Below are 15,832 nucleotides of genomic sequence, written 5' to 3' on the forward strand. Positions count from 1 at the left end.
AATTAATGTAGTTTTCTTTTTAATTTACTATGGCTGTTGCTGGTCATTGTAGTAGGAAGTAGTCCCCTCTGCTTTAACTAGTCATATTGCATACACAGCCCACAAATTATTACATCTAATGTCATGGATGTATTTTAGAATCCAGTACTTTGCTTTTTAATAAAGAGCAGACTTTAAAAATAAAGCTAGCAGACTTCTCTGTGTATGAGAACTCTGCTAATTGGACGCTTTGCAATAAGCCCCACATACACTAGAAGAACTCTAAGAACTTTGTACGCATTTGCTTCAGAAGTTTTCAAGGTAGACTAAAATATCTTGCGCTTCATTAAAATCGGGAAAATAACCCAAAGGCAAGGACTGAATGCAATTCTTATCCCGAACGCCGTTAAAAATGTATTCCTAGAAAGCGAAACCAAACAAGCCCCCATTCCCCAACAGAATAATGGAAAATAAACCTCGCAGAGCATAAACGAGGCTGCCTCTCAACAGGCGGAACAAAAGGAGATTCGGGTTAAAGAGACGTAGCCACTGCATCACAGCCACCCTTGCGCCTCTACTCCCCGCGGCCGCGGGGCAGCCCCCGCACGCCTCCGCGGTACCCCCGCTCCTTCTGACGGGCTCTCCCTGCTGTCCATCACCCAGCCAGGGGCAGCGCCGCCGCCCTCCAATCAGAGCCCTGGCTGGGCACAGGGGGTGGGACTCGGCCAGGCTCAAGCGCGTCCCGCGGCCGGCGCGGCCTGTCAGACCTGCGTTAAGGCGCGTCGGGGGACAAGGCGTTTTCGGGACGCAGGTGACTCTCGCAGAGCCCGGGGTAAAAACTCAGTCGGATGCTCGACGGAAGCTTGTGGGAGCTGAGGGGCGTGGGGGAGGAGTTGCACTTGGGAGAGCCCTACTGGGCTTCCTTCCTGCGCTCCGTGGTCAGGCATTGTTATGGCCACCTCTGGGTCCTATGTTACGAGGATGCGTAAAGCGTGGTGGACGGATCGTATCTGGGGTCAGATCGCGCCGGCGCAGTGGCACGGACGGATCGGGTTGAGGGACACAGCACTGCTACGCTCCGCACCGAGGAAGGCGGGAGGGAAACTCCGGACCAGAGACAAAGGTGGTGGTGGGAGGCGGGGGGGAGCCGAGTCGGGAACATCCGGGTCACTCGTTGCTGCTTCAATCCGGGACACGCGCGGTTGCTGCGGCCGATCACGGTGAGGCCTGGCCGGGCGCGGGGCCTGGGACAGCCGGGGCCTGGCGTGGCGCGCGGACGGCCCCGAGCCCGGGGAGGGCCTGGGCCCGGGCTGGCGCTCCCGGCTTGTGTCGTGAAGGAATGGGAAGCGGCGGAATGTGCGGGCCCGACGGTTCCTGCGCGGCCGGGCCCGCCGGCACATCACTGTTCTCGGGCGGGTTCTGCGCCTCCTGTGGCCCGACCCTGGAGGGTCTCGGTCGCCGCTCGCCGAGTTCGTCTGGGTACCACCGGGCCTGCGCGAAGCAGTCCCTGCCCCCATGAGTGCTTGCCCAGGAGCCAGCGGGCGGACTTCGTGATGCCCTGTGCAGGCCTCAGACGCCTTCCCGCGTCCCCTCGTAGGGCCCGCAAGACCGACGGCCTTCGGCAGAGGCGGGCAGTGCTCGGTCTTGCCGCGGCTACTCCAGACGAAGTTACTTGGCCCGTCGGGCACGGAGACCGATTGCCGCGCGGCTCCTTTTGTTGCTCTCCTGGCGACGCGGGTAGCCGTCCGGCTGGTACCGCCCCTTCTACCTTTTCCAGGCCGCAGGCAGAAGGAGACTTTCTGTTCCAATTTAGTGTTAGTGTGCTTTGATTAAACACAAGCCTTTGGCCTTCTCCACCTTCTGAAAAGTAAAGTTTGTATAGTCTTGGAGCAAACTACTCCAAATGGTGTGTTCTTCCTGTGTCAGTGTTTAACCTGTAAAGTGAAAATGTAAGGCTAGCGGTCTTTGCGATTTTTTTTCTCCTTCTTACTGCTTGGAATAAATAAGAGCTATTCAAAGTTCTTGAACCTTAAAGAGCAGCTGCTGTGTGTGGTAGACTTGTCATGGGTCAGAATGGTGTGGTCGCTGCTTCTGTGACACAGGATCGCTTCTTTGCAAGGCTTGCCTTTTGTGTTTGGAAGTAGGTTCCCTTCTCCCTCTAGCCCCCAGTCAGAGGGTATGGAAGAGTGAGATGATCTGTAATGTAATAGTTTGTGTGCATGATGAATGCTGGTTTCATATTTTCCTTCCCTCCCCACCTCCCCCCTCAAAAATAAAAAGTAGCATCAGCAGCAGGCAGAAGTTACTGAGCAAATTTGGAAGTTTCTCTTAATTGTTTCGTGAGACGATAGCAGTAGAGGGACATTTCAGTCTCTTAATGCTGGGCTGTGTTTGAGGGAGATTAAAACCCAGACAAAATGTGAAGACTGGCCTTGTAGGCTTTTGTAACTTGTGAAAGGTAGGGTTGATATACTTCCTTTAGTACCGAAGTTTGTGTTCTTTCCAGTGATGTAATGCATAAATATGTTGGACTTAATTCTGTTCATTAGCAGTAAATTTCTTAGAGGAAGAAAGCAAATTAGATGTGATATTACAAAGAAACAAAAGACAAAACCAACCCAAGTGACTGAGCACTTAAGAACTCGGGGGTGTGGGGTGTTCGGCTGTGCTTGTTTAACTATTTTTTGTTACTAGAAATATCTTGAGTTTGCAAGATATTTCAGCAGCTCACAAGACCTAAACTTAACATAGATATTTTGGCAAACCACTGTTGTAAAGGGCAGAGGCAAAAAAAGGCAACCAAAGCAGCTATGCACAAAAATTACTGAAGCTAGAAAAGTGGCACTGGAAATATCATATCTTCAGGCTTAATGCCTGCCTAATATTTCATTCATTCCTGCTGCTCCATAATTTCTGAGACCAAAATATGTACTTAGATGATCAATCAGTTTGCCCTGTCTCAGGCTTTTACAGGTCTAAAGTTAAATTCATTTACTGAAGAGGCACTCAAGAGTCTGTAAATATATTGACAATTTGAATAGGGTCTTAATTTTTTAAAACACTTTGTCTTCTTGATCTTCAGTCTCTGCTTGGTACGCTGAAGCCTATCTGTGCTTAACTAAGTCTGATGCCTCAAGATTTGAAAATCTACTTACAGAACATAATCTTTACTAGAGCACAGTATAGTGCATAACCAGCTGCAAAAGGAAGCAAGACGTAGAGCCTGTAAACTCGTTTAGTTTTTTACTGTTAAAAAGTTACTCGATTGGTGATGTTCTGTAGGATATTCACTGTTTACTTGTCCTCTGAGAAACTGGTATTTCCCTTGAGGTGCATGCAATTAAGTGGCTGTTAGCCCCAGGACGTGCATTTTATGTATTTGAAAGCACTCTGCAATGTATTTCCTGGCAGGAAAGGTAGCTGAGTTGCTAAACCATCCAAGAATTTTAAGAATAGTATATAAGCATTGTAAGAATGGTTTATAATCGAGGGTCTCAAGTGGCTGTGAGAGTATTACATCGATGCCCTGGGTGCTAACAGCAGACCCGAACCTCTCTTTAGATGCAGTAGGTTATTTACATCTGCAGCAAGGGCACATACTCACAAAACATTTAAAATTGCTACCTGTATAATTTGGTTAAGGCATAGTCTTTTTGTTCTTGAGGTATGAATTAATGGCTGCACATCTGCTGTGTGTGAGCAGACTGAAATCTGGGGTGGAACATTAATTTATGCTAAGTCATCCAAGTCTTCTGACTTACACCAAGATACAGATGTATGTCATGGGAATAGTAGAGGAATATTGGAGTGCACGTGGTATTTTGTTGCATTCATGTTTACTTAGTGTTGATGGTCCCTTTTCTAAAGCTTTATTTCATGTGAATTTAATGGCTGGTTTTGAAGTTTAAATTATGCACTGTGGCCATTCATGCAAAACTGAAGAAAAGCTAGGAGGAGAGATTGTGAAATACCAACTCTCCTAGGAGCTGCATAAAGCTCTTAATATGGTGCTCTTAAAGACTTTCAGTTACAGTGTCTGCATTGCTAAGCCACTTTTGATGTGTAAATACTTTACTGTCTTCTAATCTTTAAAGGGTATAGCAGATGAACATTGAGATGAACTTACATGGGACAGGGCATGAAGGTTATGCTAAAGGGCACAGCAGGAATGGGTGAGATTTTTACAATAGGCTTCAGTGATCTGGATGAGGGAATTGGTGGGACCCTCAGTAAGTATGCAGATGACCATAAATTGAGCAAGAGTGTGGGTCTCGTGAAGGTAGGAGGGCTCTGCAGAGGGATCTGGCCAGGCTGGATCAATGGACCTGACGTCATTTGCATGAGGTTCAACAAGGCCAAGTGGTGGGTCCTGCACTTCGGTCACAACAACCCCATGAATGCCTCAGGCTTGGGGCAGAGTGGCTGGAAATAGCCCAGCAGAAAAAGACCTGGGTTTGCTGGTTGACAGCAGCTGAAGATGAGCCAGCAGTGTGCTCAAGTGGCCTCCTGGCCTGGGTCAGCCATGGTGTGGCTGATTGTGCCCCTGTACTCTGCACTGGTGAGGCTGCGCCTCGAGTACTGAGTTTGGTTTTGGTCACCCCAGCATAAGAGAGAGATTGAGGTACTGGAGAGGGTCCAGAGAAGGGCAACAAAGCTGTCGAAAGGTCCGAAGAAGAGGTGTGGTGAGGAGGAGCTGAGGGAACTGGGGTTGTTTAGTGTGAACAAGAGAAGGCTGAGGGGAGACCTCATTGCTCTCTGCAAATCCCAGAGAAGAGCTTGGAGTGAGGTCAAGGCTGATCTCTTCTCCCCTAGTATTAGGTGATAGAGCGAGAAATTGCACCAGGGGAGGTTGAAGTTGTAGGTACAGGAAGTTCCATGTAAACATGAGAAAACATTTTTTTCCCTGTGAGGGTGACAGAGCACTGGAACAGGCTGCTCAGGGGGGTTTTGAATCTCCCTCTCTAGAGATATTCAAGACCTGCCTGAATGTATTCCTGTGTGATCTGGTATAGGTGATTCTCCTCTGGTAGCGGGGTTAGACTGGATGATCTTTTGAGGTCCCTTCCAGCCCTTAGCATTCTGTGATTAGGAACAATTTCTTTGCTGTGAGAGTGGTCAGGAAATGGAACAGGCTGCCCAGGGAGGTGGTGGAGTCACTACCCCTGGAGGAATTTTAAAAGAAGTGTGGACATGGCACCTGAGGACAAGGTTTACTGGCCATGGTGGTAGTGAGTTGATGGTTGGAGTCAGTAATCTTAAAGATCTTCTCCAACTGAAACAGTTCTGTGATCTTTGTGAGCTATAATCCATCAATTTTTGGTAGTAGGTTCTTACAAGTAATCTACATATTAATAGAACATGAATCTTACATAACTTTGCAGGGTGTGTTTAAGAGAGTGGTAACCCTGCTTTCAGTTAGTTCTGTGAGCTAGTTTAGTGGAAGAATTCTATTCTCCTGGATGTCATAAAGGCTACACGTGGAGTGGAGAACAAATTGACTTCTCCAATTGCTACACATCAGCTCTTACATAAAATGGGTAGAAGATGCAGTAGGAAGGAGGATTAAAAGCCTTCATTGGAGTTCTAGACCATGTGGCATGCGAAATCCTGAGTTTAGATGCAATTTGACAAGGTTCTGTTCTGGGCGAAAGGAGGATCTTTCTGTGAATGTGAGAGCACCGCTGTGATGCAGACATCATGTCTAGAGCTGTTCTTGCATCACCTGCAGCAGTGACCTGTGTTCTCTGTGTGTATGCTACAGTCTTAGGCATTGTGCTTGCCTGTTACTGAGGCAGCAGAAAGATCATTCAGTTTACACTGGAACTGAAATCTTGCCGTGTGGAATGAGTGGATCCCTATCTTTCACTTAGCTTGGTTCCATAGTGCTCTGTTTCTGCTGCTGTCTGATAGTTACAGTGGCATCACTGAAAACGGAGGAAATTTAATCTGTGCCTGTGTTGTTTTTGTGTAGAGTCCTGGCTTTCAATGGGAATTTACTGTCTAAAAATAACATTTTTTATTCCCATGTTTGCCAGAAACAGGAGCAGTACCAGGTGCTTGCCTGCAGAAGAAAGCCAAACCTTTTGTTGTGTAGTTCGGAGGTAAATACGCACTTACCAGTGGTGCACGTGGGTAGTCTGGACACTTCTCTCACTGCTAGTAGTGTTGTTGTCAGGCTACTGTCAAAGTTGTTTTGGAGAGGTGGTTCTAATAGAAAACACAAGGTGGGGATAGTATATTGTAGGGCAAGCCCAGTAAATAAGAGGTTGTTGACATGGAGAACTTGATGTTATTCCTGATGGTAATTTCTGCAGTGTGCAAAAATATGTCTGGGCTATAGGAGTGAAAATCAGGCCAATATGTTTCCTGAGAGAACAGGGCTTATCAACAGGTAATATAATGTGTTGTTTATAAGTAAAATATTATACTGAAAGCAATTATTTTTGTTTTAGAGAGACTCTGAATATGTCTGGCATAGCTCTTAGCAGACTTGCACAGGAGAGAAAAGCCTGGAGAAAAGATCATCCATTTGTGAGTATGAGAACTGTGACATTTCTGACTGCAGTTATTTTGTGTTCTGGTAATGATTCTTTTCCTTACCCTGATTTAAAAAAAAAACAACCAAACGAACACAAAAACTGTTTCTAAATAAAGTCTAAATCTGTATAGTGCAAAAAGAAATAACTCTGTGTAACAGTAAAGTATGTAATGAACTATTCCAAGTACATGTTCTGAAAGCTCACCCGTTGGATTTTTACCTTCATTTCAGGGATTTGTAGCAGTACCGACAAAAAATCCAGATGGCACAATGAATCTAATGAACTGGGAATGTGCTATTCCAGGAAAGAAAGGGGTAAGACTCACTGTTGTCCTAACACCTCATTTAGAGCAAAGTGCCATAGCATCTGCTCATGTGTTAACATTGACAATTGGGAGTATGACTTGCACATAGTTCAGTAGGAGTGCTTGGATCCCGCTGCTACTTTAGAATCCAGAAGGAGTGGGCTGAGAAGGATCTTGGGCAAAATACACTATGAACTTGTTCAACTGGTCACCTTGAGAGTAAAACTCAGAAGGGTGTGTAAGAATCCAGCATTGAGCAAACTCAAGATTGTCTTCTGTTTCATGCCAGGATTTATTGCAATGTTTGTTCTTTATAAATGCTGGTTTAAGCCCTTAAGCTTGCAGATCAATAATAGCAAAATTTTGCTTCTGCTGGTTAACTACTTGTACCTTTTTTGTCCAAAAATGGTGGGACCTCTCAATCCTACAGAAGTGCTGCAGTACTCTTTTTACTTTTTGGATTTTGTAGAAAATAATTTGGCATTATCAAACCAGAATCTTGTTGTCTACCGCTTAATGGAGTTTTCTCTTTTTATTAGGAAAAAAAATAACACACTCTAACATTGTGTCTTTGCATCCCATTGCAGTTGTGCTTCGGGGTCCTTTTCCTTAAAATGCAGTTGTTTGGTTTTTTTTTCCTTGTTAGAACCATAATTGATGATACTTATCAGCTTGATTTGATTTTAGGGGATAGGACCAATGCAAACTTTGATGTGGAAATAGTCATTAATGCATGAAGCTGCTTTGATTTTGTACACTGACACTTCTAAGCAGAATCTTGTTTCTATTTCATTGTGTTACTTATGTAGAGATTATTTTTTTAATTCAGTAGATGGAGTTGTTTCTTAGTAATTTCTTGGTGATTTTAGTGTTTTATGTTGGATGTGGCCTTCTGCTGTTGTTCTACTTCTTGCCAACTTGCGTAAGTCTGCTTCAGGCAAAGCACACAGGAAAGCACTGCAGATTCTCTACTGCTGTCTCTGTATAAATTACTAAAATACAATCATAATTTAGCTTAGTACTGTGGTAATTATCTACACAGTTCGAGTTAGCACCTAAAAATTAAACTGTAAGGAAAGACTCATCCCCTTGTGTTTTCTCAGAGCAAGATTATTTCTTGTAATAACTAGTTCTGCACTTACTGAGATGCCACTTTTAAATAATTTTCGGAGATCCTTGTGCCATGTGAAATTTTCATACTACTGCCTTAGATTTTTAAAACCCACAACATAGAGTGAACAAGTCTCCTGAAGCTTGCTTCTTGCCTCCCAGGAGACATCACACCAGTTATACTTGTGTGATTCCCCATAGAGGTTCCTCTTAAAAACTCAAGATTTCCACTCCAGTAAAAATGCCTTCTCTTTGACAAGCGGCTGTGCGCCTTGCTCACCAGCCAGTTTCTCTCTGTTGCTGCTGTGTTTGGAGGCACACTGGACTGTAGCTGCCTCCGCTAAGACAGACGAGTAGTTGAAACCCTCAAAATGCTTTCTTATCATCCAAATTAGAAAATTGGAAGTAAAGCAATGTTAGTCCTGGGCTGGCACTTGTTAACTACCTGGAATTTGACTTGAAGAACATCTGCAACCTTTCCAGTAAGGCAAGATGATCTTGGTACTGCTGTCATGCTGTTATCTTAGTAAGGCTCTTGAGTGTCTGTCTTTCATCCATAAGGTACATTGCTCTGTCAAAAGGACAGTAAGAATGTTTTGTTGGCTGCTTTGGTGTTTGACTAGAAGAAATTATTGAAAGCTTATCTGTCTTGCCCTGTGGCTGAAATCTAACAAAACACGAAAAGTTCATTCTGTTGTAAGGCTACTCTCATAAAAATAGGCAAATGTGTCTCCTCTGAGAAGGTATGGAAAATATCTTTCTGGCTGTTGACAACTTGACTACAGCTGTTCAGAACAAGTTTTGAATCTGCCACAGCAGATATAACCAAGCTTGTTTGCTTTTCAAAACTCAGTACCTAAGTATTCCGTAGTACGCTTTTCTCCTATTCTAGACTTGGCACAATAAATACCTATGACAGTGGAGTGTGTTTTCTTTTTTTTGGACTGGGGTTTTTAGTGCTGTATTTTTCTCTTTTTTTCTGTTTTTCCTTCATCTGAACATGACGTAATTAGGGATTTCCTCCTAACGTGGTCTTCAAACACACCTGTCAAGCATACTTGTCTCTTCCTGAGGATGAGGTTTGGTAATTGATACTAAAATGTGAGAACATCTTTATTCCAGTTCGTTTTAAAGCATGAACTCACTGCTTAGCTTTCATTGCAGTGTTTCCATAACAGGGGCAAGAATTTTATATATGACTCTTCTGTATTTATACACTTAGCAGAAATCAGTATGTCAGAAGATGGACTGTTCTCTCCATTGCCAAGTAAGATGACAAGCAAGTACATACTCGAGACAGGCTTTTTGTCCTTTGTTTAGATGATCCTTTTGAGCAGTACTCTCAGACCAAATAAGGTCTGCTCTGTAGTATGGAAACTGCTCCTAAAAAGTGCTCATCCCAGTTTCTGATAGGGATAAAAAGCTTAGTAGAGTATCTGTTACACAAAAAGAAGAAATCTCTGAGACTACTTGCTACTAAATGTGGTCTGAGTTAGCCTAGTGAACCTCATTCATTCTTGTGAAGCAGAAAAACAATTGGCATCCGCTTGCTGAAGGAGTGTATCCCTCTCCTATCTTCTTGGACTTGCTTTAAGTTGGGTATAAGAGCCCCTTCCTCTTTATATGAGCATTGTGTAAAGCTTCAGGAGTATTCTGTCCATTTGCTATAGAACTTTTCCTTGTCTGTGGAATTATTGGTAATGTTCTCAATTGTTCACTGAGCAACACTTCCTAGTTGTAATGAAGTGGAAAAGCAGGGGTTTCTTTCTTCAGCTTCTTGTCTCTGCCTTCGCTGTGCTACAGCAGAGGGCAGCTGGTTTGTGTTGTGTAGCAGAAGGCTGTCTGATGCTTTGCCTCATAAACAAGCTTTTTCCCCACAAGTTTGGATTTTCCTTGCTGTATTCTAAGCTCTTAACTTTTTATAGACACCGTGGGAAGGTGGCTTATTTAAACTACGGATGCTCTTTAAGGACGACTACCCTTCTTCACCCCCAAAATGTAAGTAAAATGATTAGTCAGCACAGGTTTATTAGAGCAGTGCTCAATTACTCCATGAGGTTCTATGAATGATTTGTAATTTTTAAGGCAAATTCTTTTTTTTCCTTGCCTACCACATAGCATTTTGATGAAATTTAAGTGCTTGACATAACAAAGCTGTGAGGGAAGAAGGGTTGCTCTGTGGGTTTCCTTAAAGTTTGACAAAAGGACTACTTCAGGGGTTTGCTACTTGAGTGATCAAGTCAGGCACTCCTTGGGAACTGACAGATGGGCATGGTTAGACCAAATCCCTTTCTTAAAGTTAAATTTGTCTTATGTTCTTCGTTTTAAATTGCTCTTCTAAGTGAAGAACTCAGAAGGCAAGGACTTAAATAATTTTTAAAGGTTTATCAACGGTTTCACTGGCATGCGCTAAAATGTGGGTCTGCTATTCTGCTGTTATTGTGTGTATCAGTTATCTTTGGAAACCTAGCTTCCTTGTTAAGTTTTGGAAATGTCCCTTATGCCTCTCAAACTTCTCTGCTTTAGAAATGAAAATGTCTGGTGTCTTGGTTCTTGAATTGGTGCTCACCTCAAATCGGTGGCAGTGGTTACAAATGCCTCCTGACAGTGCTTTATTTCTAGCCTATTTATATAGCCTTTGCTATTCATTTTATTTGTTACTACCTAAACACATGATGCAAGGGGAAACATCTTTCACTAGAAAATACTGAACATTAATATACTGAGAAATGCCAACTAGCACCTCCACAAATGTTAAGTTGGCCGTTGTGCTTTTAAAACAACTGTTAAGGCTTCTTAACTAGTTCAGCTTTCAGAGTTCCTGCTGAACTGTGGTGAGGAGCTTGTCAGCAAGATTCTTGATGTCAGGCAGATTAGGAAGCTGCATTAGTGTTGGGATATCCTGCATTGCCCAACAAATGTTCACTATATCACTCAGGATGGTGGCTGTTGCACTGAAGTTCTGAAATGATGAAAGAAATGCCAGAATATAGAATGGTCTAAGTTGGAAGGGACTTCAAGGATCATTCAGTTCCAACTCCCCGCCATAGGCAGGGACACCTCCTGTTACAACAGGTTGCGCAAGGCCTCATCCAGCCTGGCCTTGAACAGCTCCAGGGAGGGACTGTTCACAACCTCCCTGAGCAACCTGTTCCAGTGTCTCACCACCCTCGCTGTAAAGAACTTCCTTCTAACATCCAGTTTAAATTTCCCCTCTTCTAGTTTAAACCCATTACTCCTCATCCTGTCATAGAATCAACTAGGTTGGAAGAGACCTCCAAGATCATCCAGTCCAACCCAGCACCCAGCCCTATCCAGTCAACTAGACCATGGCACTAAGTGCCTCATCCAGTCTTTTCATGAAGACCCCCAGGGACGGAGCCTCCACCACCTCCCTGGGCAGCCCATTCCAATGGGAAATCACTCTCTCTGTGAAGAACTTCTTCCTAATATCCAGCCTATACCTACCCTCGCACAACTTGAGACTGTGTCCCTCCCCCGCCTTTCTGTAGGCCTCCTTCAGATACTAGAAGGCCACTCCAAAGTTTCCTTGAAGCCTTCTCCAGGCTGATGGCATGGCAGAAGGCTGCACAAACCGGCTCCTCTACTTAGTCTTGGAACTTACACTTGGTTCCTTCTGTTCAGTGCATCTTGATCATACAAAAGGAAAAGCAAAACAGGTAAAGCACTACAAACCTGGCTATGTTTACATGAAGGATAGACAAATGAAGGGTGGTGTCTTCCCTTTGTACAGTAATATGAGAGGCTGTGACACAACAACCCCAAGCAGCGCTACAGGCTGGGGACAGAGTGGCTGAGAGCAGCCATGAAGAAAGAGACCTGGCGATACTGGTAGATAGTAGCTGAAGATGAGCCAGCAGTGTGGCCAAGAGAGCCAATGGCATCCTGGCCTGGATCAGGAACAGTGTGGCCAGTAGGACAAGGGAGGTTATTCTTCCCCTGTACTCAGCACTGGTCAGGCCACACCTTGAGTGCTGTGTCCAGTTCTGGGCCCCTCAATTCAAGAGAGATGTTGAGGTGCTGGAAGGTGTCCAGAGAAGGGCAGCAAGGCTGGGGAGAGGCCTGGAACACAAACCCTATGAGGAGCGGCTGTGGTAGCTGGGGTTGTTTAGCCTGGAGAAGAGGAGGCTCAGGGGTGACCTCATTGCTGCCTGCAACTACCTGAAGGGATGTTGTAGCCAGGTGGGGGGTGGCCTCTTCTCCCAGGCAACCAGCAATAGAACAAGGGGACACAGTCTCAAGTTGTGCCAGGGCAGGTCTAGGCTGGATGTTAGGAGGAAGCTGTTGGCAGAGAGAGTGATTGGCATTGGAATGGGCTGCCCAGGGAGGTGGAGTCACCGTCCCTGGAGGTGTTCAAGAAAAGACTGGATGAGGCACTTAGCCATGGTCTGGTTGACTGGCTAGGGCTGGGTGCTAGGTTGGTCTGGATGAGCTTGGAGGTCTCTTCCAACCTGGTTGATTCTATTATTCTGTGAGAGGCTGAGTTTTAGTAGGTCTTCATCACAAAGCTACCATAAACTATTTTGTCAGTGTTCCTTCCTAAATCAAAATATTCCAGTCACAGTGGTAGTGTTAGATTGCCTGGATTGCTACTTCAGCTGTGATAGAATTCTTGCTTTAGGAGCAGGCCAAGCTGAGAAAAAGACCAGTGTTGGTAGCTCCAGATGCCTTGTCTGGGCATGAGGGTATCTTTGGCCGGAACTGGGTTTGGTGTTGTGGGTGTGTGGGTTTCTGTTGTGTTCTGGGTCTTTTTGTTGTTTCTGGGTTTGTTTTGGTGTATTTTTCCCCTGTGTTATTTTTGTGGGAGGTGTGTTTGGTTTTGCTGAGTTTCTTTATTTTCCGTTGGTTTTATGGTTTGTTTTGTTTCACTAAACTAACTCCCTTGCCTTAGTCTTAGTGTCACATGCAAGTAATTCTCTTTTCCTTATCAGGTAAATTTGAGCCACCATTATTCCACCCAAATGTGTATCCTTCAGGCACAGTGTGTCTCTCCATCTTAGAGGAGGATAAGGACTGGAGGCCAGCAATCACAATTAAACAGGTCATTAATTGTACTTTAACAATAAAAGGGCTAAGTATGTCTTTGCTTGCCTATCTGATGTGACTGTCAAGTGTTTACTATAATTTCTGTGATTGGTTTCTAAGGGTTTCATGGAATGTCTGTTAGTAATACGTATGCCTGTGTGTCTTTTATTCCTTCTTCCCTAGATCTTGTTAGGAATACAAGAACTTCTAAATGAACCAAATATTCAAGACCCAGCTCAAGCAGAGGCTTACACAATTTACTGGTAAGCGTCTTTGCCTCTCAGCCTGACAGCTTACAGCTGTCTGTGACTCAGTGTAACATGCAAATGTTTTAGGAATGAGAGAGTTACTTCCTTAACCTTCATGGCTCTATCCTGTGGAGATGCTTAGCTTGTGTTAAACTTGAATAAAACAGTGATTTCAGTAGTGAACAGCTTAGTTACACTGAGTTTTAAATAGCTTTGCAAGAGCAGTAAGTGTGAAGCATCCTTCAGTCAGACCGTGAGTAGCTGTGACGAGACATCATGATTCCAGCAGGAGAGGAGACCAAATTAGGTGACAAGTTCCCTTCATCAGTATAGGAGTAACTTATTCCTGTCCAGAAGCACTTGTCCTGAAGGATAAAGGAAAGCTGCTGCAATTGCTGCAGGAAGTATGTGGCATTTGGTGCAAACCAGAAACAATGAGTCAGAAAGCACAGAAAGCTTTGTAGAGTTAGCAGAATGAAGTTTGCACTGGTTGAGAGAGGTGATAATTCGTGAGCTTGAAAGTACTCTCTTTTTTAAGATTAAGCCTAAAATTTTCTCATGATTAAAAATGGATGGCTGATCTATAGTCTTTGGGGGAGAAAAAGAGTTTAAGCAAATTATTTTGGCTTTGACAGCTACTTGAAATAATTACTAAGTTGGAGATGTGGAATTACCACTCTGGACAGAAGAACAAGTCCCAGGGGAATGCCAAGTTTGAAAAATGGCATCTTGGGAGACTTCACATATGAACTGCCAAAAATATCATGCAGGCTGCTAGTGAAAAGGAAACACAGGGATGGGTAGTGCATCTTGGATTCAGTGAAAGGCTTCACTACTGTCACTTCTGTGTTGTTTCTGAAGAGCTCTTCTCTTTCCCCAAAGCAGTGAAGATAATACTTTAAAATCATAAGAAATCCACTGGTAATTGCTTTCATTGACCACTTTGTACTGTTAGGATACTGGAAATTCATTGTTAAGTGCCTCAGGTCTTAACATGGGGAGTGGAAAACTTCAGATGGAAAAGAAAGCTTGGGTCTAAGGTGCTGCTGGCTTGAGAAGGACAAGCACACTGTTGGGGATTGGTTTGGTGTTATGTCAGTGCAGTCATTTGACAACAGGTGAAGTTTGGAAAGTAACTAGTTAGGCAGTACCTTATTTCAAGAGTAATGGTCCAGAAAAGCCTCTGATGTATTGCAGTGTTCAATGCACTCCTATCTTATGGGTTCACCTTCAACAAGGACTTGGTTCCATATTGAAGATAAGTAGAATAACGCTGTAATAGGGCTCCTGATTTCACAACCTGTAATTACACTGTCTCTCTTCTATCCAGCCAAAACAGAGTGGAATATGAAAAGAGGGTTCGAGCACAAGCCAAGAAGTTTGCACCATCATAAGCATCTGTCATGCAGCATCTTAAAAAGGAAGGGATTGGTTTGGCAAGAACTTGTTTACAAAACTTTTGCAAAATCTAATGTTGCTATGTACAATTAATATCCACTTAGGGGAGGGGGTTGTATGTGTGCCATTTTCCATATTCGCCACTTGTATACAGTTCTAAATTTGCTGAATTGCCCCCAGTTTTTTCATACAGGGTCTCTTCCTTCAGTCTTTTGTATTTTTGATTGTTATGTAAAACTTGCTTTTATTTTAATATTGATGTCAGTATTTCGACTGCTGTAAAATTATAAACTTTTATACTTCTATAAATTCACTAGTATCTCTAGTTACTTTGCTATCTGATGCAGGCATGCTTTAAAATGTTAGAACTATATTTAGCCTTTAGCTGGCTGTAAGAAAAAGAAAATCATGCCCTCCACCCCCTTCCCTCCCTGAGTTTGTTTTTCTATCTTTCAGAAACTAGGTTGTTATTGCTTAAGAGCCTCTGAGATCCAAAGTCAGCCAGCATCTTTACTCTGCATCACTTCCTTTGTGTTTATATGGCGTTGTCTGTGTTGCTGTTTAGAGTAAATAAACTGTTTATATAAAGGGTTTTGTTTCATTTATCTTCATTAAAATGCTTCACTTCAAATGGCTCTGAACACAGTTCAGTGCAAGTCCTGTTAAGTTCAGTGGTGCTGCCCTTACCTGTTGCTTAGATGTTGCCTTCATTTCTTTTCCGTGTCTCCATCCTTAAAATGAAGGCAGCCCTTTGGGACCCCTACTCAGCTTTGATCAGTTCCTTAAACAGCTTGTGGAATGCTGTCTAGCTAGAGACCAGTTGCTTACTGTGCATAAAGGTATCAGCACCCTGGTGTGACCACAGGGACGCAGTATGAGAATTAGACTGATCGAAACAGCAGAAGCTGTCGGAGGAATGCAGCTTGGGGATTTTAAATGGTTCTTGTTTACAAGAAATACTTCTGTGCCTTCTGCCATAGAGTGATGTGTATAGTGTCTGGGAAAAGGATGTGCTCTATGCAATTGGAGTTTCCTGCTGTAAGGAAATCAGTTAAATTATGTAAGTTATTTTCATGTATGTCAAGCTGATATGCCCTCTATTAAACTTTCACTTTTTTTTAATTTGTATTTTTTAGTCAAAATCATTCTCCAAATGAAGTGTGAAAGCTTTGTTCCATCTGAGCTGTAGCTTCTTCAGTGCACCTCTT

The 15,832-nt window shown here is 43.6% G+C and overlaps 1 protein-coding gene across 7 annotated transcripts; it reads left to right on the plus strand.

Annotated features, from left to right (window-relative positions):
* The first annotated feature begins 683 nt into the window (after window positions 1–683).
* UBE2I (ubiquitin conjugating enzyme E2 I) lies at window positions 684–15,212 on the plus strand. Of its 7 annotated transcripts, none has more exons than XM_064153928.1 (8): window positions 695–811; window positions 6,015–6,080; window positions 6,432–6,510; window positions 6,749–6,832; window positions 9,858–9,930; window positions 12,885–12,994; window positions 13,162–13,241; window positions 14,557–15,212. In XM_064153928.1, the coding sequence occupies exons 3-8, from the start codon at window positions 6,445–6,447 to the stop codon at window positions 14,618–14,620; spliced, it is 477 nt and encodes a 158-aa protein (XP_064009998.1). In that variant the 5' UTR covers window positions 695–811; window positions 6,015–6,080; window positions 6,432–6,444; the 3' UTR covers window positions 14,621–15,212. The 7 variants fall into 7 exon arrangements, with proteins under 7 accessions (XP_064009999.1, XP_064009998.1, XP_064010000.1 ...); XM_064153932.1 differs by lacking the exon at window positions 695–811 and adding an exon at window positions 993–1,102; XM_064153933.1 differs by lacking the exon at window positions 695–811 and adding an exon at window positions 1,183–1,199.
* Window positions 15,213–15,832: the final 620 nt, after the last annotated feature.

Source organism: Pogoniulus pusillus, chromosome 13 (genome assembly GCF_015220805.1).
Source record: "Pogoniulus pusillus isolate bPogPus1 chromosome 13, bPogPus1.pri, whole genome shotgun sequence".
Taxonomy (NCBI): Eukaryota; Metazoa; Chordata; class Aves; order Piciformes; family Lybiidae; genus Pogoniulus; species Pogoniulus pusillus.

Coding starts and splice junctions, on each gene's coding strand:
- UBE2I (XM_064153929.1), top strand. CDS start 6,445: ATGTCTGGCATAGCTCTTAGCAGACTTGCACAGGAGAGAAAAGCCTGG. Junction 12,995..13,161: donor CAGCAATCACAATTAAACAG/GTCATTAATTGT, acceptor CTTCTTCCCTAG/ATCTTGTTAGGAATACAAGA. Junction 13,242..14,556: donor GAGGCTTACACAATTTACTG/GTAAGCGTCTTT, acceptor TCTTCTATCCAG/CCAAAACAGAGTGGAATATG.